Raw genomic sequence first — 25730 nt, 5'->3', positions numbered from 1 at the left:
CTATAACCCAGTCTCATGCATCAAAACTACTGACACACTCACTCAGTTGCTCCCAAAACACTTGCCTCATGATTTTTCTTCTCATGCCCAGGTGCATAACCCCTGACTTTACTCCCAAGACATTCCCAAACCACTCTTCCCCTTTACCCTTGAGCTTCGTTTCACTCAGAGCCAAAACATCCAGGTTCCTTTCCTCAAACATACTACCTATCTCTCCTTTTTTTTCATCTTGGTTACATCCACACACATTTAGACACCCCAATCTGAGCCTTCAAGTAGGATGAGCACTCCCCACATGACTCCCTTCTGTTTCCCTTTTTAGAAAGTTAGAATACAAGGAGGGGAGGATTTCTAGCCCCCCACTCCCGTCCCCTTTAGTTGCCTTCTACGACACGTGAGGAATGCATGGGAAGTATTCTTTCTCCCGTATCCCCTGTCCCTAGGGATAGTTTGGTAAAGTGTGTGAAAGAAGAAAGCTGAGAGTAAATGTGAATAAGAGCAAGGGTTGAGGGACAAGTCAATTGGGAGGTAAGTTTGAATGGAGAAAAACTAGAGGAAGTGAAGTGTTTTAGATATCTGGGAGTGGATTTGGCAGTAGGAACCATGAAAGCGGAAGTGAATCATAGGTTGGGGGAGGGGGCGAAAGTTCTGGGAGCATTGAAGAATGTGTGGAAGTCGAGAACGTTATCTTGGAAAGCAAAAATCGGTATGTTTGAAGGAATATTGTTTCCAACAATGATATATGATTGCGAGGCGTGTGGAGGAGGGTGGATGTGCTGGAAATGAGATGATTGAGGACAATATGTGGTGTGAGATGGTTTGATCGAGTAAGTAATGTAAGGGTAAGAGAGATGTGTAGAATAAAAAGAGCGTGGTTGAGAGAGCAGAAGAGGGTGTTTTGAAATGGTTTGGTCACATGAAAGAATGAGTGAGGAAAGATTGACCAAGAGGATATATGTGTCGGAGGTGGAGGGAACGAGGAGAAGTGGGAGACCAAATTGGAGGTGGAAAGATGGAGTGAAAAAGATTTTGTGTGATCGGGGCCTGAACATGCAGGAGGGTGAAAGGAGGGCAAGGAATAGAGTGAATTGGATCGATGTGGTATACCGGGGTTGACGTGCTGTCAGAGGATTGAATCAGGGCATGTGAAGCGTCTGGGGTAAACCATGGAAAGTTGTGTGGGGCCTGGATGTGGAAAGGGAGCAGTGGTTTCGGGCATTATTACATGACAGCTAGAGACTGAGTGTGAACGAATGGGGCCTTTGTTGTCTTTTCCTAGCGCTACCTCGCTCACATGAGGGGGAGGGGGATGGTATCCCATGTGTGGCGAGGTGACGATGGCAGTGAATAAAGGCAGACAGTGAGAATTGTGTGCATGAGTATATATGTTATGTGTCTGTGTGTGTATATATATGTGTACATTGAGATGTATAGGTATGTATATTTGCGTGTGTGGACGTGTATGGGGGTAGGTTGGGCCATTTCTTTCGTCTGTTTCCTTGCGCTACCTCGCAAACGTGGGAGACAGCAACAAAGCAAAATAAATAAATAAAATAATTTGCCATATAGTTTAATCATAATGAACACCTGGTATTGGTAAGAGCTTGCTCATTGTTACAGGACTGTTAACAACCGAGTATGATTTCCTGCAAGGAATTCAACTTGAGATTCATAAAATGACTTTTTAAAAGAAAGAAAACATTATGTTTAAAATTATGTATACAATGGTCCAGGAAATATTTCTTCAAAGTAAAGATTCAAGAATTATAGTTCATATTATTAGAACAAATCAAATGTTTGCAGTATTGACAGATTAAAAAGAGAATTGACATTTTTATGATGTGAGGAAATGAGTGAGGAAAGATTGATAAAGGGGATAAGTGTGTTAGAGGTGAGGGGAACAAGGAGAAGTGGGAGACCAGACTGGAGGTGGAAGGATGGAGTGAAAAAGATTTTTAGTGATTGGGGTCTGAACATGCAGGAGGGTGAGAGACGGGCAAGGAATAGAGTGAATTGGAATGATGTGGTATACTGGGGTCAACATGCTGTCAGTGGCCTGAACAAGGGTATGTGAGGTGTCTGGGGTGAACCATGGAAGGGTCTGTGGAGCCTGGATGTGGATAGGGAGCTGTGTTTCCGGTGCATTACGCATGACAGCTAGAGACTGAGTGTAAACGAAGGTGGCCTTTTTTGTGTTTTCCTGGTGCCACCTCACTTAAGTGGGGGGTAGTGATGCTACTTTCCTGTGGGGCAGTGTAGCGACAGGAATGGATGAAGGCAAAGAAATATGAATATGTACATGTGTATATATGTATATGTCTTTGTATGTATGTAAATATTGATATGTATACGTATGTATATGTCTGTGTATGGGCATTTATGTATATATATGTGTAAATGAGTGGATGGGCCATTCTTCATGTTTCTTAGCACTACCTCGCTGATGCGTGAAACGGCAATTAAGTATGATAATAATGATAAATGATAATCGGGAATATAATTATCTGAACTACCAAATTGCAATTTCACCTATATAAATGTAAAGGTCAGCAAGTATGATAATGTACATGTGTATATATGTATATGTATGTATCCCTGGGGATAGGGGAGAAAGAATACTTCCCACATATTCCCTGCATGTTGTAGAAGGCAGCTAAAAGGGGAGGGAGCGGGTGGCTGGAAATCCTCCCCTCTCATTTTTCTTAATTTTCCAAAAGAAGGAACAGAGAAGGGGGACAGGTGAGGATATTCCCTCAAAGGCCCAGTCCTCTGTTCTTAACGCTACCTTGCTAATGCGGGAAATGGCGAATAGTATGAAAGAAAGAAAGATGATATATTTTTACCAAACTCAGTCACCAGCTCCTGGAGTTTCTCACCCGAATCAGCCACCAGTGCTGTATCATCAGAGAACGACAACTGACTCACTTCCCAAGCTCTTTCATCCACAACAGACTGCATACTTGCCCCTCTTTCCAAAACTCTTACGTTCACTTCCCTAACAACCCCATCCATAAACAAATTAAACAACCATGGAGACATCGCACACCCCTGCCGCAAACCAACATTCACTGAGAACCAATCACTTTCTTCTCATCCTTCATGTACACATGCCTTACATCCTCAATAAAAACTTTTCACTGCTTCTAACAACTTGCCTTTCACACCATATATTCTTAATACCTTCCACAGAGCATCTCTGTCAACTCTATCATATGCCTTCTCCAGATCCATAAATGCTACATACAAATCCATTTGCTTTTCTAAATATTTCTCACATACATTCACATACTGCTGTTCCCCAGTCTGATGCTCTGTACATGCCTTCACCCTCTCAATCAATATCCTCCCATATGATTTCCCCGGGCATGAGAGGCAAGTGTTTTGGGAGCAGCTGAACGAGTGTGTTAATGGTTTTGATGCACGAGACCGGGTTATAGTGATGGGTGATTTGAATGCAAAGGTGAGTAATGTGGCAGTTGAGGGAATAATTGGTATACATGGGGTGTTCAGTGTTGTAAATGGAAATGGTGAAGAGCTTGTAGATTTATGTGCTGAAAAAGGACTGGTGATTGGGAATACCTGGTTTAAAAAGCTAGATATACATAAGTATACGTATGTAAGTAGGAGAGATGGCCAGAGAGCGTTATTGGATTACGTGTTAATTGACAGGCGCGCGAAAGAGAGACTTTTGGATGTTAATGTGCTGAGAGGTGCAACTGGAGGGATGTCTGATCATTATCTTGTGGAGGCTAAGGTGAAGATTTGTATGGGTTTTCAGAAAAGAAGGGTGAATGTTGGGGTGAAGAGGGTGGTGAGAGTAAGTGAGCTTGGGAAGGAGACTTGTGTGAGGAAGTACCAGGAGAGACTGAGTACAGAATGGAAAAAGGTGAGAACAATGGAAGTAAGGGGAGTGGGGGAGGAATGGGATGTATTTAGGGAATCAATGATGGCTTGCGCAAAAGATGCTTGTGGCATGAGAAGAGTGGGAGGTGGGTTGATTAGAAAGGGTAGTGAGTGGTGGGATGAAGTAAGATTATTAGTGAAAGAGAAGAGAGAGGCATTTGGACGATTTTTGCAGGGAAAAAATGCAATTGAGTGGGAGATGTATAAAAGAAAGAGTCAGGAGGTCAAGAGAAAGGTGCAAGAGGTGAAAAAGAGGGCAAATGAGAGTTAGGGTGAGAGAGTATCATTAAATTTTAGGGAGAATAAAAAGATGTTCTGGAAGGAGGTAAATAAAGTGCGTAAGACAAGGGAGCAAATGGGAACTTCAGTGAAGGGCACAAATGGGGAGGTGATAACAAGTAGTGGTGATGTGAGAAGGAGATGGATTGAGTATTTTGAAGGTTTGTTGAATGTGTTTGATGATAGAGTGGCAGATATAGGGTGTTTTGGTCGAGGTGGTGTGCAAAGTGAGAGGGTTAGGGAAAATGATTTGGTAAACAGAGAAGAGGTAGTAAAAGCTTTGTGGAAGATGAAACCCGGCAAGGCAGCAGGTTTGGATGGTATTGCAGTGGAATTTATTAAAAAAGGGGGTGACTGTATTATTGACTGGTTGGTAAGGTTATTCAGTGTATGTATGACTCATGGTGAGGTGCCTGAGGATTGGCAGAATGCCTGCATAGTGCCATTGTACAAAGGCAAAGGGGATAAGAGTGAGTGCTCAAATTACAGAGGTATAAGTTTGTTGAGTATTCCTGGTAAATTATATGGGAGGGTATTGATTGAGAGGGTGAAGGCATGTACAGAGCATCAGATTGGGGAAGAGCAGTGTGGTTTCAGAAGTGGTAGAGGATGTGTGGATCAGGTGTTTGCTTTGAAGAATGTATGTGAGAAATACTTAGAAAAGCAAATGGATTTGTATGTACATGTATGGATCTGGAGAAGGCATATGACAAGAGTTGATAGAGATGCTCTGTGGAAGGTATTAAGAATATATGGTGTGGGAGGAAAGTTGTTAGAAGCAGTGAAAATTTTTTTTGAGGATGTAAGGCATGTGTACGTGTAGGAAGAGAGGAAAGTGATTGGTTCTCAGTGAATGTAGGTTTGCGGCAGGGGTGTGTGATGTCTCCATGGTTGTTTAATTTGTTTATGGATGGGGTTGTTAGGGAGGTGAATGCAAGAGTTTTGGAAAGAGGGTCAAGTATTAAGTCTGTTGGGGATGAGAGAGCTTGGGAAGTGAGTCAGTTGTTGTTCGCTGATGATACAGCGCTGGTGGCTGATTCATGTGAGAAACTGCAGAAGCTGGTGACTGAGTTTGGTAAAGTGTGTGAAAGAAGAAAGTTAAGAGTAAATGTGAATAAGAGCAAGGTAATTAGGTACAGTAGGGTTGATGGTCAAGTCAATTGGGAGGTAAGTTTGAATGGAGAAAAACTGGAGGAAGTAAAGTGTTTTAGATACCTGGGAGTGGATCTGGCAGCGGATGGAACCATGGAAGCGGAATTGGATCATACAGTGGGGGAGGGGGTGAAAATCCTGGGAGCCTTGAAGAATGTGTGGAAGTCGAGAACATTATCTCGGAAAGCAAAAATGGGTATGTTTGAAGGAATAGTGGTTCCAACAATGTTGTATGGTTGCGAGGCATGGGCTATGGATAGAGTTGTGCGCAGGAGGGTGGATGTGCTGGAAATAAGATGTTTGAGGACAATGTGTGGTGTGAGGTGGTTTGATCGAGTAAGTAATGTAAGGGTAAGAGAGATGTGTGGAAATAAAAAGAGCATGGTTGAGAGAGCAGAAGAGGGTGTTTTGAAATGGTTTGGGCACAAGGAGAGAATGAGTGAGGAAAGATTGACCAAGAGGATATATGTGTCGGAGGTGTAGGGAACGAGGAGAAGTGGGAGACCAAAATGGAGGTGGAAAGATGGAGTGAAAAAGATTTTGAGTGATCGGGGCCTGAACATGCAGGAGGGTGAAAGGAGGGCAAGGGATAGAGTGAATTGGATCGATGTGGTATACCGGGGTTGACGTGCTGTCAGTGGATTGAATCAGGGCATTTGAAGCGTCTGGGGTAAACCATGGAAAGCTGTGTAGGTATGTATATTTGCGTGTGTGGACGTATGCATATACATGTGTATGGGGGTGGGTTGAACCATTTCTTTTGTCTGTTTCCTTGCGCTACCTCGCAAACGCGGGAGACAGCGACAAAGCAAAAAAAAAAAAAAAAATGATTTCCCAGGAATACTCAACAAACTTATACCTCTGCCTTTGTATAATGGCACTATGCAAGCATTCCGCCAATCCTCAGGCACCTCACCATGAGTCATACATACATTAAATAATCTTACCAACCAGTCAACAATATAGTCAACCCTTTTTTAAAAAATCCACTGCAATACCATCCAAACCCGCTGCCTTGCTGGCTTTCATCTTCCGCAAAGCTTGTACTACCTCAACCAAAGCACCCCATATCTGCCACTCTATCATCAAACACATTCATCAAACCTTCAAAATACTCTCTGCATCTCCTCACATCACCACTACTTGTTATCACCTCCCCATTAGTCCCCTTCACTGATGTTCCCATTTGTTCCCTTGTGTTACGCACTTTATTTACCTCCCTCCAAAACATCTTTTTATTCTCCCTAAAATTTAATGATACTCTCTCACCCCAACTCTCATTTGCCCTTTTTTTCACTTCTTGCACCTTTCTCTTGACCTCCTGCCTCTTTCCTTTATACATCTTCCAGTCATTTGCATTATTTCCCTGCAAAAATCGTCCAAATGCCTCTCTCTTCTCTTTCACTACTAATCTTACTTCTTCATCCCACCACTCACTACCCTTTATAATCTGCCCACCTCCCATGCTTCTCATGCCACAAGCATCTTTGCACAAGCCATTACTGCTTCCCTAAATACATCCCATTCCTTGACCTTACCTCCTTTGTTCTCACCTTTTTCCATTCTGTACTCAGTCTCTCCTGGTACTTCCTCACACAAGTGTCCTTCCCAAGCTCACTTACTCTCACCACTCTCTTCACCCCAACATTCTCTCTTTTCTGAAAACCTCTACAAATCTTCACTTTCGCCCCCACAAAATAATGATCAGACATCCCTCCAGTTGCACCTCTCAGCACATTAACATCCAAAAGTCTCTCTTTCGCGTGCCTATCAATTAACATGTAATCCAATAATGCTCTCTGGCCATCTCTCCTTCTTACATACGTATACTTATGTATATCCCTTTTTAAACCAGGTATTCCCAATCACCAGTCCTTTTTCAGCACATAAATCTACAAGCTCTTCACCATTTCCATTTACAACACTGAACACCCCATGTACACCAATTATTCCCTCAACTGCCACATTACTCACCTTTGCATTCAAATCACCCATCACTATAACCCAGTCTCATGCATCAAAACTACTGACACACTCACTCAGTTGCTCCCAAAACACTTGCCTCATGATCTTTCTTCTCATGCCCAGGTGCATAACCCCTGACTTTACTCCCAAGACATTCCCAAACCACTCTTCCCCTTTACCCTTGAGCTTCGTTTCACTCAGAGCCAAAACATCCAGGTTCCTTTCCTCAAACATACTACCTATCTCTCCTTTTTTTTCATCTTGGTTACATCCACACACATTTAGACACCCCAATCTGAGCCTTCAAGTAGGATGAGCACTCCCCACATGACTCCCTTCTGTTTCCCTTTTTAGAAAGTTAGAATACAAGGAGGGGAGGATTTCTAGCCCCCCACTCCTGTCCCCTTTAGTTGCCTTCTACGACACGTGAGGAATGCATGGGAAGTATTCTTTCTCCCGTATCCCCTGTCCCTAGGGATAGTTTGGTAAAGTGTGTGAAAGAAGAAAGCTGAGAGTAAATGTGAATAAGAGCAAGGGTTGAGGGACAAGTCAATTGGGAGGTAAGTTTGAATGGAGAAAAACTAGAGGAAGTGAAGTGTTTTAGATATCTGGGAGTGGATTTGGCAGTAGGAACCATGAAAGCGGAAGTGAATCATAGGTTGGGGGAGGGGGTGAAAGTTCTGGGAGCATTGAAGAATGTGTGGAAGACGAGAACGTTATCTTGGAAAGCAAAAATCGGTATGTTTGAAGGAATATTGGTTCCAACAATGATATATGATTGCGAGGCGTGTGGAGGAGGGTGGATGTGCTGGAAATGAGATGATTGAGGACAATATGTGGTGTGAGATGGTTTGATCGAGTAAGTAATGAAAGGGTAAGAGAGATGTGTGGTAATAAAAAGAGTGTGGTTGAGAGAGCAAAAGAGGGTGTTTTGAAATGGTTTGGTCACATGAAGTGAATGAGTGAGGAAAGATTGACCAAGAGCATATATGTGTCAGAGGTGGAGGGAACGAGGAGAAGTGGGAGACCAAATTGGAGGTGGAAAGATGTAGTGAAAAAGATTTTGAGTGATCGGCGCCTGAACATGCAGGAGGGTGAAAGGCGTGCAAGGAATAGAGTGAATTGGAACGATGTGGTATACTGGGGTGGACATGCTGTCACTGGATTGAACCAGGGCATGTGAAGTGTCTGGGGTAAACCATGGAAAGTTCTGTTGGGCCTGGATGTGGAAAGGGAGCTGTGGTTTCTGTACATTATACATGGTGGCTAGAGACTGAGTGTGAATGAATGGGGCCTTTGTTGTCTTTTCCTAGCGCTACCTCGCGCACATGTGGGGGAGGGGGTTGTTGATTCATATGTATCGGGGTGGTGACGGGAATGAATTAGAGCAGACAGTCTGAATTATGTTTTTTTTTTTTTTTTTTTTATACCTCGTCGCTGTCTCCCGCGGTTGCGAGGTAGCGCAAGGAAACAGACGAAAGAAATGGCCCAACCCCCCCCCCCATACACATGTACATACACACGTCCACACACGCAAATATACATACCTACACAGCTTTCCATGGTTTACCCCGGACGCTTCACATGCCTTGATTCAATCCACTGACAGCACGTCAACCCCTGTATACCACATCGCTCCAATTCACTCTATTCCTTGCCCTCCTTTCACCCTCCTGCATGTTCAGGCCCCGATCACACAAAATCCTTTTCACTCCATCTTTCCACCTCCAATTTGGTCTCCCTCTTCTCCTCGTTCCCTCCACCTCCGACACATATATCCTCTTGGTCAATCTTTCCTCACTCATTCTCTCCATGTGCCCAAACCATTTCAAAACACCCTCTTCTGCTCTCTCAACCACGCTCTTTTTATTTCCACACATCTCTCTTACCCTTACGTTACTTACTCGATCAAACCACCTCACACCACACATTGCCCTCAAACATCTCATTTCCAGCACATCCACCCTCCTGCGCACAACTCTATCCATAGCCCACGCCTCGCAACCATACAACATTGTTGGAACCACTATTCCTTCAAACATACTCATTTTTGCTTTCCGAGATAATGTTCTCGACTTCCACACATTTTTCAAGGCTCCCAAAATTTTCGCCCCCTCCCCCACCCTATGATCCACTTCCGCTTCCATGGTTCCATCCGCTGACAGATCCACTCCCAGATATCTAAAACACTTCACTTCCTCCAGTTTTTCTCCATTTAAACTCACTTCCCAATTGACTTGACCCTCAACCCTACTGTACCTAATAACCTTGCTCTTATTCACATTTACTCTTAACTTTCTTCTTCCACACACTTTACCAAACTCCGTCACCAGCTTCTGCAGTTTCTCACATGAATCCGCCACCAGCGCTGTATCATCAGCGAACAACAACTGACTCACTTCCCAAGCTCTCTCATCCCCAACAGACTTCATACTTGCCCCTCTTTCCAAGACTCTTGCATTAACCTCCCTAACAACCCCATCCATAAACAAATTAAACAACCATGGAGACATCACACACCCCTGCCGCAAACCTACATTCACTGAGAACCAATCACTTTCCTCTCTTCCTACACGTACACATGCCTTACATCCTCGATAAAAACTTTTCACTGCTTCTAACAACTTGCCTCCCACACCATATATTCTTAATACCTTTCACAGAGCATCTCTATCAACTGAATTATGTACATGTGTATATATGGATATGTCTGTGTGTGTATATGTATATTTTTTTTTTTTTTTTTTTTTTCAAACTATTCGCCATTTCCCGCATTAGCGAGGTAGCGTTAAGAACAGAGGACTGGGCCTTGAGGGAAACCCTCACCTGGCCCAATTCTCTGTTCCTTCTTTTGGAAAAAAAAAAAAAAAAAAAAAAAAAAAAAAAAAAAAAAAGAGCGTGGTTGAGAGAGCAGAAGAGGGTGTTTTGAAATGGTTTGGGCACATGGAGAGAATGAGTGAGGAAAGATTGACCAAGAGGATATATGTGTCGGAGGTGGAGGGAACGAGGAGAAGAGGGAGACCAAATTGGAGGTGGAAAGATGGAGTGAAAAAGATTTTGTGTGATCGGGGCCTGAACATGCAGGAGGGTGAAAGGAGGGCAAGGAATAGAGTGAATTGGAGCGATGTGGTATACCGGGGTTGACGTGCTGTCAGTGGATTGAATCGGGGCATGTGAAGCGTCTGGGGTAAACCATGGAAAGCTGCGTAGGTATGTATATTTTGCGTGTGTGGACGTATGTATATACATGTGTATGGGGGTGGGTTGGGCCATTTCTTTCGTCTGTTTCCTTGCGCTACCTCACAAACGCGGGAGACAGCGACAAAGCAAAAAAAAAAAAAAAAAATATATATATGTTTATGGACGGGGTTGTTAGGGAGGTGAATGCAAGAGTTTTGGAAAGAGGGGCAAGTATGAAGTCTGTTGGGGATGAGATAGCTTGGGAAGTGAGTCAGTTGTTGTTCGCTGATGATACAGCGCTGATGGCTGATTCATGTGAGAAACTGCAGAAGCTGGTGACTGAGTTTGTTAAAGTGTGTGAAAGAAGAAAGTTAAGAGTAAATGTGAATAAGAGCAAGGTTATTAGGTACAGTAGGGTTGAGGGTCAAGTCAATTGGGAGGTAAGTTTGAATGGAGAAAAACTGGAGGAAGTAAAGTGTTTTAGATATCTGGGAGTGGATCTGGCAGCGGATGGAACCATGGAAGCGGAAGTGGATCATAGGGTGGGGGAGGGGGCGAAAATCCTGGGAGCCTTGAAGAATGTGTGGAAGTTGAGAACATTATCTCGGAAAGCAAAAATGGGTATGTTTGAAGGAATAGTGGTTCCAACAATGTTGTATGGTTGGGAGGCGTGGGCTATGGATAGAGTTGTGCGCAGGAGGATGGATGTGCTGGAAATGAGATGTTTGAGGACTATGTGTGGTGTGAGGTGGTTTGATCGAGTAAGTAACGTAAGGGTAAGAGAGATGTGTGGAAATAAAAAGAGCATGGTTGAGAGAGCAGAAGAGGGTGTTTTGAAATGGTTTGGGCACATGGAGAGAATGAGTGAGGAAAGATTGACCAAGAGGATATATGTGTCGGAGGTGTAGGGAACGAGGAGAAGTGGGAGACCAAATTGGAGGTGGAAAGATGGAGTGAAAAAGATTTTGTGTGATCGGGGCCTGAACATGCGGGAGGGTGAAAGGAGGGCAAGGAATAGAGTGAATTGGATCGATGTGGTATACCGGGGTTGACGTGCTGTCAGTGGATTGAATCAGGGCATGTGAAGCGTCTGTGGTAAACCATGGAAAGCTCTGTAGGTATGTATATTTGCTTGTGTGGACGCATGTATATACATGTGTATGGGGGTGGGTTGGGCCATTTCTTTCGTCTGTTTCCTTGCGCTACCTCGCAAACACGGGAGATAGCGGCAAAAAAAAAAAAGAAAATATATATATATATATATATATATATATATATATATATATATATATATATATATATATATATATATATATATATATATATCCCTGGGGATAGGGGAGAAAGAATACTTCCCACGTATTCCCTGCGTGTCGTAGAAGGCGACTAAAAGGGAAGGGAGCGGGGGGCTGGAAATCCTCCCCTTTCGTTTTTTTTTTTTCCAAAAGAAGGAACAGAGAAGAGGTCCAGGTGAGGATATTCCCTCAAAGGCCCAGTCCTCTGTTCTTAACGCTACCTCGCTATCGCGGGAAATTGCGAATAGTATGAAAAAAAAAAAATATATATATATATATATATATATATATATATATATATATATATATATATATATATATATATATATCTTTCTTCTTTAAACTATTCGCCATTTCCCGCATTAGCGAGGTAGCGTTAGGAACAGAGGACTGGGCCTTTTTTGGAATATCCTCACCTGGCCCCTTCTGTTCCTTCTTTTGGAAAATTTAAAAAAAAAACGAGAGGGAAGGATTTCCAGCCCCCCGCTCCCTCCCCTTTTAGTCGCATCTACGACGCGCAGGGAATACGTGGGAAGTATTCTTAATCCCCTATCCCCAGGGATAATATATATATATATATTTATATATATATGAATGTGGATATATGTGGATATATATGAATGTTGGGGTGAAGAGGGTGGTGAGAGTAAGTGAGCTTGAGAAGGAGACCTGTGTGAGGAAGTACCAGGAGAGACTGAGTACAGAATGGAAAAAGGTGAGAACAATGGAAGTAAGGGGAGTGGGGGAGGAATGGGATGTATTTAGGGAATCAGTGATGGATTGCGCAAAAGATGCTTGTGGCATGAGAAGAGTGGGAGGTGGGTTGATTAGAAAGGGTAGTGAGTGGTGGGATGAAGAAGTAAGAGTATTAGTGAAAGAGAAGAGAGAGGCATTTGGACGATTTTTGCAGGGAAAAAATGCAATTGAGTGGGAGATGTATAAAAGAAAGAGACAGGAGGTCAAGAGAAAGGTGCAAGAGGTGAAAAAAAGGGCAAATGAGAGTTGGGGTGAGAGAGTATCATTAAATTTTAGGGAGAATAAAAAGATGTTCTGGAAGGAGGTAAATAAAGTGCGTAAGACAAGGGAGCAAATGGGAACTTCAGTGAATGGCGCAAATGGGGAGGTGATAACAAGTAGTGGTGATGTGAGAAGGAGATGGAGTGAGTATTTCGAAGGTTTGTTGAATGTGTTTGATGATAGAGTGGCAGATATAGGGTGTTTTGGTCGAGGTGGTGTGCAAAGTGAGAGGGTTAGGGAAAATGATTTGGTAAACAGAGAAGAGGTAGTGAAAGCTTTGCGGAAGATGAAAGCCGGCAAGGCAGCAGGTTTGGATGGTATTGCAGTGGAATTTATTAAAAAAGGGGGTGACTGTATTGTTGACTGGTTGGTAAGGTTATTTAATGTATGTATGACTCATGGTGAGGTGCCTGAGGATTTGCGGAATGCGTGCATAGTGCCATTGTACAAAGGCAAAGGGGATAAGAGTGAGTGCTCAAATTACAGAGGTATAAGTTTGTTGAGTATTCCTGGTAGATTATATGGGAGGGTATTGATTGAGAGGGTGAAGGCATGTACAGAGCATCAGATTGGGGAAGAGCAGTGTGGTTTCAGAAGTGGTAGAGGATGTGTGGATCAGGTGTTTGCTTTGAAGAATGTATGTGAGAAATACTTAGAAAAGCAAATGGATTTGTATGTAGCATTTATGGATCTGGAGAAGGCATATGATAGAGTTGATAGAGATGCTCTGTGGAAGGTATTAAGAATATATGGTGTGGGAGGAAAGTTGTTAGAAGCAGTGAAAAGTTTTTATCGAGGATGTAAGGCATGTGTACGTGTAGGAAGAGAGGAAAGTGATTGGTTCTCAGTGAATGTAGGTTTGCGGCAGGGGTGTGTGATGTCTCCATGGTTGTTTAATTTGTTTATGGATGGGGTTGTTTGGGAGGTAAATGCAAGAGTTTTGGAAAGAGGGGCAAGTATCAAGTCTGTTGGGGATGAGAGAGCTAGGGAAGTGTCAGTTGTTGTTCACTGATGACACAGCGCTGGTGGCTGATTCATGTGAGAAACTGCAGAAGCTGGTGACTGAGTTTGGTAAAGTGTGTGGAAGAAGAAAGTTAAGAGTAAATGTGAATAAGAGCAAGGTTGAGAGAGCAGAAGAGGGTGTTTTGAAATGGTTTGGGCACATGGAGAGAATGAGTGAGGAAAGATTGACCAAGAGGATACATGTGTTGGAGGTGTAGGGAACGAGGAGAAGTGGGAGACCAAACTGGAGGTGGAAAGATGGAGTGAAAAAGATTTTGTGTGATCGGGGCCTGAACATGCAGGAGGGTGAAAGGAGGGCAAGGAATAGAGTGAATTGGAGCGATGTGGTATACCGGGGCTGATGTGCTGTCAGTGGATTGAATCAAGGCATGTGAAGCGTCTTGGGTAAACCATGGAAAGCTGTGTAGGTATGTATATTTGCGTGTGTGGACGTATGTATATACATGTGTATGGGGGGGTTGGGCCATTTCTTTCGTCTGTTTCCTTGCGCTACCTCGCAAACGCGGGAGACAGCGACAAAGTATAAAAAGAAAAAAATATATATATATATATATATATATATATATATATATATATATATATATATATATATATATATATGTATACGTTGAGATGTATAGTTATGGATATGTGCATGTGTGTACGTGTATGTATATACATGTGTATGTGGGTAGGTTGGGCCTTTCTTTTGTCTGTTTCCTTGCGCTACCTCGCTAACGCGGAAGACTGCGACAAAGTATAATAAATAAATAGATAGATAAATACATTTTTACACCAATTATGAAAATTTGATACATTTACATTTAGTTGTAATGCACTTTATAATGATGGCCAGCTGCTGTTGGTCTCCTCACAAAGGACACCAAGTTTTATATACTGAAATGTCATGTAATTGTTTCAATTACTTATACTACAACACTCCGCTAGACTGACGGGTCTCCAAGAATGTTGCCCTGTTATTCTGTGAGAACCTGCTGTTTTGTTTCACTAGAATGCCTTAAGTGTTCGAAAGTAGAATTGATAATGCAGGTTTTCTATCATATTTATTCAAAAAGTGACCACCAAAGAAATCATTTATTGTCTTACATGCTAATGATGCAGTGAGCAAACTTTTTTCATATATGGTCACTGCATATGCAAAATTTACTTTTTGGATGTTGTATGATTACATACTGAAAGCAAATGCTGATGTCAGTAAAACCGGCCATCCCCATAAAGAATGAGGGATTCAGCTTTTCCTTCTTGATCTTTCCATGACACACTGCACATTTTTAGAAACACAATGGATGAATTTGATAGTACAAATGACTTAAGATGTATCTAGGGATGACCTGATGAGATAGTTTATAATTTTTTTTCATAGTTGAAAACATTGTGATTAAACATTTGCCATATAGTTAAATCATAATGAACACCTGGTATTGGTAAGAGCTTGCTCATTGTTACAGGACTGTTAACAGCAAATTATGATTTCCTTCAAGGAATTCAACTTGAGATTCATAAAATGACTTTTTAAAAGAAAGGAAGCATTGTTTAAAATCATGTATACAATGGTCCAGAGAGTATTTCTTCAGAGTAAAGATTCAAGAATTATAGTTCATGTTTTTAGAACAAATCAAGTGTTTGCAGTAGTGACATATAAAGAAAATTGATATTTTTGTAATATATTTTTACACTAATTATGAAAATTTGTGATACACTTACAATTATTTATAATGCACTTTATAATGATGTCCAGCTGCTGTTTGTTTCCTCACAAAGGAAACCAAGTTTTATATACTGAAATGTCATATAATTGTTTCAATTACTTATACTACAACACTGCTAGACTGATGGGTTTCCAAGAATGTTGCCCTGTCATTTAGTGTGAACCTGCTGGTTTGCTTTTCTAGAATGCCATAAGGTAAGTGTTCGAAAATAGAATTGATAATGCAGGTTGTATGGAAGTAGTTACACATGTAAAATTAATGAAATCCTTGTTTGTGATTTTATGAATTGATTCTTTTCTCTTGATTTTTCAGTCACGTTACATGATATTGTTCATACAGACAAGAGTTTAACTCTTGTATTTGAATATTTAGACCGTGATCTCAAACAATACATGGATGAATGTGGAGCACAACTCTCAATGAATAATGTTAAGGTAAGTGAAATATTTCTTCTCCAAAATTTATACAGCACATCTAAAACTCATTCTTATGTATTACTGAACCAACTGCTGATATTAGGGTTATGTTGATTAATACCATTGTTACACATGAAATGTCTCTTAGAGATAAACTATTTTGAACTTTGTTTTATTTCAGATCTTCTTATTTCAATTGCTTCGGGGGTTAGCCTATTGTCACCAACGACGGGTTCTTCATCGTGACTTAAAACCTCAGAATCTTCTCATTAATGACTTGGGTGAACTTAAGGTAGGGTATTTAGTGTGAAAATACTTTAAATATTGTTTAGAGTGATTTTTTTTGCAGAGATACTGATGAAAGTTTTGTGTATATCTGTCTTTAAGCAGATATAAAAGATAAGTGGGTGTATGATAGAGTGATGATGAAGAGGCTGGTGCTATGCATGGAACATTTAATTTGGGGGCAGCAGTGCAGCTTCCAGAGAGGTTGTGGATATGTGCACCAGGTGTTTGCATAGATGAATTTGTTTGAGGAATATTGAGTGAGTGAAATGAATGTGACATTTTTGGATCTGGAGAAAGCACAACTGGGTTGACAGAGAAGCTATGTGAAAGGTACTATGAATATATAGGGTGGATGGAAAGTTGCCATATGTATTGAGGAAATCTTACCAGGATAGTAAGGCAAATGTTTGAGTAGGAAGCAAGGAGAATGAGTGGTTCCTAGTGAAGGTGGGTCACTATCAAGGATGCGGATGTCTTTGTGGCTGTTAATTCTGTTTATGGATGTGAGGGTCCTAGGTTGAGAGGTGGGTGTGGTACATTAGGGGTGATGGGGGTATGGAAGCTTAATCAATTTCTTTTTGGAGATGACACATCTCTGGTGGCAGACTCCATAGAAACTCCAGAAGCTGGTGACAAAAGTTTGGGAGAATATATGAAAAGGAAAAGTTAAAAGTAAATGGGAACAAAATAATGAGGTGCAGTAAGGAGATGAGACAATGGTTTTGAATATAGATTACCTTGAGGTACTGGAGTGCCTTAGTTATTTAGGATTGGATGTGATAGCAGATGGAGCCTTGGGGACTGAAGTGGGTCTTAAGAAGGTGAGAAAGAACTAATGTCCTATGTACACTTAGGATTGCATAGACAGAGAGGTTAGTTACTTTTATGGCAAAGATGGATGTATTTGAAGTTATAGTGGTCCTGACAGGGTTGTACACATGTGATACTCGTTCCTTAAATGCAAAAGAAAGGAAGATGGACTTTTTGAAAATTAAAAGCTTAAGGATGATATGTAGAACGATGTGGGTGTATCATTTAAAGTATAACCAAAATGGGATACTGAAATGGTTTGGACATATGGAGAGGAGGATAAAAGAATGACTGACTAAGAGGATCTACATATCAGAAGTGGAGGGTGGATGGAGAAGAGCAAGAAGGATATGGAAGGTTGGAGTGAAAGGGGTTTTGAGTTTTTGGTGCTTGAGCTTTCAGGGAATGAAAGAAGTGCATGGGATAGAATGAATATGGTATATAGGAGGTGACATTGGGCTGAACCTGGTAGTAGTGTAGGGCTTGTCTGTAGATACTTGGCTCTGTTTCAGTACGTTATGCATGACAGCTGGAGGGTAGATTTGGGCAAATGAAGCCATTGTTCATTTGTATCTGATGCCACCTCACTATTACAGCAGAAGCAGTTGGCTGCAAAAAAAATAAACATTTCCCTATGATGAGATATTTCTGTTAAAAGCTTATTTTGTAATATTTAGGTAGGAAATGTAGCAATGTCAACCCCAGAGAATCTGACATCTCTGCCACTTTGCCAGTTTACAGGTTTAAAGCCAGGGACCACAATCTTACAAAATTTCAAACCCTCAAAAGGTTAATGCATTCACTATTGTCATCACATATAAATGGGAAAAGGGTTAATGTCAGAGGTAAAATGAAGGGCTTGGATTGATTTTGTAAACCACCAGGATGCACTTTTACTTATATGTTTTCATGATTACAGTAGAAGGCTATAAGGTGGAGAGGAAGAACATGGAGTATATAGATAAATTTCTGCATATCTTTGATGTCTCTTCCCTCCTGGAAATCCTATGAAGGGGACGGCCATATCAAAAGAGCCTCCACTTATCCCTGTCCTTGTGTGTCTCCCTCACATACACCTACATGTTCTTCCCCCATTTTACTTCCTCCAGAACTGTCCTGTTCAAAACCCCATGCCGTAAGTGGTATTCCTCTCACATCAACCCCTTTATTGGCACTCTCATACATACTTAAGGCTCCCCATCTCGCATTCTTTTCAGAGTTCCAAGCAACCTTAAAGTATTATGTTTCACTTACTCTACCACTCCACAATTCATTCACTTTGCATTTCCTGCCATACCAGAATTCTCATACACCCACCTCATTACTTTCTTCATTACTTCTGGTCTTACCACATGTTCCTCTCAAATTACTTGTTTTAAGTCTGGATATCCCTGGGTTAGGGGAGAAAGAATACTTCCCAAGCATTCCTCACGTGTCGTAGAAGGCGACTAAAGGGGACGGGAGTGGGGGGCTAGAAACCCTCCCCTCCTTGTATTCTAACTTTCTAAAAGGGGAAACAGAAGAAGGAGTCACGCGGGGAGTGCTCATCCTCCTTGAAGGCTCAGATTGGGGTGTCTAAATGTGTGTGGTTGTAACCAAGATGAGAAAAAAGGAGAGATTTTTTTTTTTTCTTTTTTTTTTTTTCTCCAAAAGAAGGAACAGAGGGGGCCAGGCGAGGATATTCCAAAAAAGGCCCAGTCCTCTGTTCTTAACGCTACCTTGCTAACGCGGGAAATGGCGAATAGTTTGAAAGAAAGAAAGAAAGGTAGTATGTTTGAGGAAAGGAACCTGGATGATTTCGCTCTGAGTGAAACGAAGCTCAAGGGTAAAGGGGAAGAGTGGTTTGGGAATGTCTTGGGAGTAAAGTCAGGGGTTAATGAGAGGACAAGAGCAAGAGGAGTAGCACTACTCCTGAAACAGGAGTGGTGATAGAGTGTAAACTCTACATTGATATGGGTAAAACTGAAAGTAGATGGAGAGAGATGGGTGATTATTGGTGCATATGCACCTGGGCATGAGAAGAAAGAGCATGAGAGGCAAATGTTTTGGGAGCAGCTGAGTGAGTGTATTAGTAGTTTTGATGCACGAGACTGGGTTATAGTGATGGGTGATTTGAATGCAAAGGTGAGTAATGTGGCAGTTGAGGGAGTAATTGGTGTACATGGGGTGTTCAGTGTTGTAAATGGAAATGTGAAGAGCTTTTAGATTTATTTGCTGAAAAAGGACTGGTGATTAGGAATACCTGGTTTAAAGAGAGAGGTACACATAAGTATACGTATGTAAGTAGGAGAGATGGCCAGAGAGCGTCACTGGATTACATGTTAATTGATAGGCACGTGAAGGAGAGACTTTTGGATGTTACTGTGCTGAGAGGTGCATCTGGAGGGATGTCTGATCATTATCTTGTGGAGGCGAAAGTGAAGATTTGTAGTGGTTTTCAGAAAAGAAGAGAGAATGTTGGGGTGAAGAGAGTGGTGAGAGTGAGTTTAGGAAGGAAACTTGTGTGGGGAAGTACCAGAAGAGACTGAGCACAGAATGGAAAAAGGTGAGAACAAAGGAGGTAAGGGGAATGGGGGAGAAATAGGATGTATTTAGGGAAGCAGTGATGGCTTGTGCAAAAGATGCTTGTGGCATGAGAAGCGTGGGAGGTGGGCAGATTAGAAAGGGTAGTGAGTGGTGGGATAAAGATTAAAGATTAGTTGTGAAAGAGAAGAGAGAGGAAATTGGGCAGTTTTTGCAGGGAAATAATGCAAATGAGTGGGAGATGTATAAAAGAAAGAGGCAGGAGGTCAAGAGAAAGGTGCAAGAGGTGAAAAAGAGGGCAAATGAGAGTTTGGGTGAGAGAGTATCATTAAATTTTAGGGAGAATAAAAAGATGTTTTGGAAGGAGGTAAACAAAGTCTGTAAGACAAGGGAACAAATAGGAACATCAGTGAAGGGGGCTAATGGGAAGGTGATAACAAGTAAAGGTGATGTGAGAAGGAGATGGAGTGAGTATTTTGAAGGTTTCTTGAATGTGTTTGATATAGGGTGGCAGATATAGGGTGTTTTGGTCGAGGTGGTGTGCAAAGTGAGAGGGTTAGGGAGAATGATTTGGTAAACAGAGAAGAGATAGTAAAAGCTTTGCATAAGATGAAAGCCGGCAAGGCAGCAGGTTTCAATGGTATTGCAGTAGAATTTATTAAAAAAGGGGGTGAGTGTATTGTTGACTGGTTGGTAAGGTTATTTAATGTATGTATGACTCATGGTGAGGTGCCTGAGGACTGGCAGAATGCTTGCATAGTGCCTTTGTACAAAGGCAAAGGGGATAAGAGTGAGTGCTCAAATTAGAGAGGTATAAGTTTGTTGAGTATCCCTGGGAAATTATATAGAGGGTGAAGGCATGTACAGAGCATCAGATTGGGGAAGAGCAGTGTGGTTTCAGAAGTGGTAGAGGATGTGTGGATCAGGTGTTTGCTTTGAAAAATGTATGTGACAAATACTTAGAAAAGCAAATGGATTTGTATGTAACATTTATGGATCTGGAGAAGGCATATGATAGAGTTGATAGCGATGCTCTGTGGAAGGTATTAAGAATATATGGTGTGGCAGGCAAGTTGTTACAAGCTGTGAAAAGTTTTTATCGAGAATGTAAGGTATGTGTACGTGTAGGAAGAGAGGAAAGTGATTGGTTCTCAGTGAATGTTGTTTTTGCGTCAGGGGTGCGTGATGTCTCCATGGTTTTTTAATTTGTTTATGGATGGGGTTGTTAGGGAGGTGAATGGAAGAGTTTTGGAAAGAGGGGCAAGTATGCAGTCTGTTGTTGATGAGAGAGCTTGGGAAGTGAGTCAGTTGTTGTTTGCTGATGATACAGTGATGGTGGCTGATTTAGGTGAGAAACTGTAGAAGCTGGTGACTGAGTTTGGTAGAGTGTGTGAAAGAAGAAAGCTGAGAGTAAATGTGAATAACAAGAAGTGGGAGACCAAATTGGAGGTGGAAAGATAGAGTGAAAAAGATTTTGAGTGATCGGGGCCTGAACGTGCAGGAGGGTGAAAGGCGTGCAAGGAATACAGTGAATTGGAACGATGTGGTATACCGGGGTCGATGTGCTGTCAATGGATTGAACCAGGGCAATTGAGGCGTCTGGGGTAAACCATGGAAAGTTCTGTGGTGCCTGGATGTGGAAAGGGAGCTGTGGTTTCGGTGCATTATACATGACAGCTAGAGACTGAGTGTGAACGAATGTGGCCTTTGTTGTCTTTTCCTAGCGCTACTTCACACACATGCGGGGGCAGGCGGTTGTCATTTCATGTGTGGTGGGGTGGCGACAGGAATGAATCCATGAGAATTTTCTGGTGAATTCCTGATTAAGATTTTCTTTATAGTATCATTGTTGCTGAAGGCAACATTTATATTAAAGGATTTATGCAACATGGGAAGTAAAGTAAAATTATTATTAAAAGGGAGAGCTAGATTCTTGGTGTCAATGGGAAGTTTGGGCTCAACTCTATAAAATGATTTCTTTGCTAACTTAACGGATTTATCAGTGAAAGATCTAGGGTACTTTAACTTAAATACAATAGAATATATCTTCTCAAACTCATCATCAATAAACTCTGGACTGCAAATACGTAATGCCCTAAGGAACATAGATTGAAATGATGATAATTTTACTCTGTCATGTTGAGATGAGTAAAAATAGATATATGAGCATACATTGGTAGGTTTTCTGTACATGCTAAACTTAAACTTGTTTCCTTGCCTTTGGATCATGCAATCTGAAAATGGTAACATACCATTATTTTCATTTTCTACATTAAATTTGATTGAAGGTACTAAATTGTTAAGTAAGGGGAAAAATATTTGTAAATTTTCATTTTTTGGCCCAACACAAAGAACATCATCTACATACCTAAACCAAATTGCATTAGAAGGTAAGATATCCTTTAGTAATTTTGTTTCAAAAAATTTCTTATAAAGATTATTTAGTACAGGTGAAAGAGGGTTACCCATTGCCATACCAAATTTTTGAGCACAAGAATCTCCATTGAATTGAAATACACAGTCTTTTATACGCAATTTTATCAGTTCAATGAAAACAGACTTTGAACTAGGTAGATGAATATCATCCAAGACATCAAATGAATATTCTAAAAGGTTATCAAGTGGAACTTTAGTGAAAAGTGAGGAAACATCAGAGCTTACTAGTTTAAAATCAAAATTAACATTGATATTGGTTAGGTTGTTGACTAAATCTACATTGTTCGTGATATTATAATTTGATACCTTACCCACTGAAGGGCTTAATAAAGAAACTAACCATTTTGACAATTTATATGTGATGGAGCCTACTGAACTCACTATAGGTCTTACTGGAAAATTCTGTTTATGTGTTTTAATAAGTCCATACATATATGGCAATGAAGGGAACAAAGATGACAGACTTATGATAAGAGAACCATTACCTTTCAACAACGTCATTTCTTTATTGAAATAGGAATTAAATGCTTCTAAGTGATTTTTTACTGAGTTTAGAATATGTTGTGTCATCATTTAAAAGATCATTCATTTTAGATAAATAGTTACTTTTGTCTAAAATCACAACAGTGTTAGCCTTATCTGCTTTAGTAATATGTATATCATTGTCTTTTTTTTAAGGTGTTCATAGCTCTTATAAATCTTTTAGGGCAGTTAGATTCCACTGGTCTTGACAAACTGGCATACACTAAACCCCTACAGATATTAATATCATCATTAGTTAGATTACTGTATTTCTCTAAATTACAAAAAAAGACTTTGTGACATCAACACAGCTGGCTTCCCTGTTAGAGCACACAAAACTTAATCCATGGCCTAATGCACACAAGGAATCCTTATCTAGTTGTTTATTAGACAGGTTTATCACAAAAGAAGGGTTTGTGTTCTTAGTCCAGTCGCTGTTTTTAATAAGATGGTCCAACTTACAATTTAAGTTGGACTTTGTAGCCTATTGTGTTCATTCCAACATCTGGTTCTTCCAATATGATGGTATTGGCATTTGAAAGGCACGTTTCTTCTCTCTTGTAATGTGAAAAGCTTTTTCCATGTCAAGTTTCTTTAATTCAATGTGTATCTTTAAAATGATGTTTTGGAGTTGGTCAAATGGTCGACCAGACAACTGCAACAATCATTGAGGTAGGACAGATCTTGGCATCACTTGTTCATCAAGGCATTTCTTAAGGAATCCAAATCGTAACTTCAGTTGGTGGGCCTTGATTAACGATTTGGAGAAAGCAGTAACGAAAGGAGAAAGTCCAGGAAAGCTTGTAGAGAAGTAATAGAAGAGCCATGAGGAATCCATGTTAGAAAGGATCATAATTTTGCGCGTGATCAAGATATTCCTATGAGTCCACGGGGAAAATGAAACACTATAAGTCCCCAAGTGCACTTATGTGTAATAATCACATCATCAGGGGAAACACAAGAGAGAAATATTCACTGGAGATTATTATGCTCAAAAATTTGGTATGGCAATGGATAACCCTCTTTCACCTGTACTAAGTAATCTTTATATGGAATTTTTTTAAACAAAATTACTAAAGGATATCTTACCTTCTAATGCAATTTGGTTTAGGTATGCAGATGATGTTCTTTGTGTTTGGCCAACAAATGAAAATTTACAAATATTTCTCCCCCTTACTTAACAATTTAGTACCTTCCATCAAATTTAATGTAGAAAATGAAAATAATGGTATGTTACCATTTTTAGACTGCATGATCCATAGGCAAGGAAACAAGCTTAAGTTTAGCATATACAGAAAAACTACCAATGTATGCGCATATATCCATTATTACTTATCTCAACATGACAGAGTTGAATTATCATCATTTCAATCTATGTTCCTTAGGGCATTACGTATTAGCAGTCCCCTTTGCCTTTGTACAATGGCACTATGCATACATACATTGAATATCCTTACCAACCAGGCAACAACATAGTTACCCCCCTTTTTAATATATTCCACTGCAGTACCATCAAACCTGCCGCCTTGGCTGCTTTCATCTACCACAAAGCTTTCACTACCTCTTCTCTGTTTACCAAACCATTCTCTTTGCACACCACCTCAACCAAAACACCCTATATCTGCCACTCTATCATCAAACATTAACAAACCTTCAAAATACTCAGTCCATCATCTCACTTCACCACTACTTGTTATTACCTCCCTATTAGCCCCCTTTCACCGATGTTCCTTTTTGTTCCCTTGTCTTACGCTCTATATTTACCTCGTTCCAAACCATCTTTTTATCATCCCAGAACTTTAATGATACTCTTATTTGCCCTCTTTTTCACCTCTTGCACCTTTCTCTTGACCTCCTGCCGCTTTCTTTTATACATCTACCAGTTATTCACACTATTTCCCTGCAAAAATCGTCAAAACGCCTCTCTCTTTTCTTTCACTAACAATCTTACTTCTTCATTCCACCACTCACTACCCTTTCTAATCTGCCCACCTCCCACCTTCCTCATGCCACAGTCATATTTTGCACAAGCCATCACTGCTTCCCTAAGTACATCCCATTCCTCCCCCACTCCCCTTATGTCATTTGCTCTCACCTTTTTCCATTTTGCACTCAATCTCTCCTGGTACTTCCTCACACAGGTCTCCTTTGCAAGCTCACTAACTCTCACCACTATCTTCACCCCAACATTCTCCCCTTTACTGAATACCTCTATAAATCTTCACCTTCGCCTCCACAAGATGATGATCTGACATCCCTCCAGTTGCCCCTCTCAGCACATTAACATCCAAAAGTCCCCCTTTCACGCACCTATCAATTACCACATAATTCAATAATGCTCTCTGGCCATCTCTCCTACTTAGATACATATACTTATGTATATCTCTTTTTTAAACCAAGTATTCTGAATCACCAGTCCTTTTTCAGCACAAATCTACAAGCTCTTCACCATTTCCATTTACAACACAGAACACCCCTTGCACACCAGTTGTACCCTCAACTGCCACATTACTCACCTTTTCATTCAAATCACCTGTCACTATAACCCGGTCCTGTGCATTAACCCTGCTAACACACTCACTTAGCTGCTTCCAAAACACTTGCCTCTCATGATCTTTCTTCTCATGACCAGGTGCATAGGCACCAAGAATCACCCATCTCTCTATCCACTTTCATTTTTACCCTTATCAGTCTAGAGTTTTCTTTCTTACACTCTATCACATACTCCCACAACTGCTTCAGGAGTAGTGCTACTCCTTCCTTTACTCTTTTCCTCTCACCAACCCCGGACATTACTCCCAAGACATTCCGAGACCACTCTTTCCCTTTATCCTTGAGCTTCGTTTCACTCAGAGCCAAAACATCCAAAACATTTTTATTTATTTTCTTTTATACTTTGTCGCTGTCTCCCGCGTTCGAGAGGGAGCACAAGGAAACATGAAAAAAATGGCCCAGCCCACCCACATACACATGTATATACATAAATGCCCACACAGGCACATATACATACCTATACATTTCAACATATACATACATACACATACACACACATATTCATATATACACATGTACATATGCATACTTGTGCCTTCATCCATTTTCGTTGCCACCCCGCCACACATGAAATGGCAACCCCTCCCCCCACAGGTGTGCAAGTAGCACTAGGAAAAGAACAAAGGCCACATTCGTTCACATTCAGTCTCTAGCTGTCA

At 41.0% G+C, this 25730-nt stretch overlaps 1 protein-coding gene across 1 annotated transcript in view; it reads left to right on the top strand.

The window, feature by feature from the left end:
* Window positions 1-25730, top strand: part of LOC139748915 (cyclin-dependent kinase 16-like) — a 652185-nt gene that overhangs the window by 579473 nt on the left and 46982 nt on the right. Inside the window, exons 5-6 of the mRNA XM_071662277.1 lie at window positions 15836-15957; window positions 16121-16231. Of these exons, the coding sequence (XP_071518378.1) occupies window positions 15836-15957; window positions 16121-16231 (233 nt within the window). The remainder of the gene's footprint in view (window positions 1-15835; window positions 15958-16120; window positions 16232-25730) is intronic.

The sequence above is a fragment of the Panulirus ornatus genome, chromosome 6 (assembly GCF_036320965.1).
Source record: "Panulirus ornatus isolate Po-2019 chromosome 6, ASM3632096v1, whole genome shotgun sequence".
In the NCBI taxonomy this organism is placed as follows: Eukaryota; Metazoa; Arthropoda; class Malacostraca; order Decapoda; family Palinuridae; genus Panulirus; species Panulirus ornatus.
The sequence above is the reverse complement of the archived record's forward strand: the minus strand, read 5'-3'. Positions and strand labels throughout refer to the sequence as shown.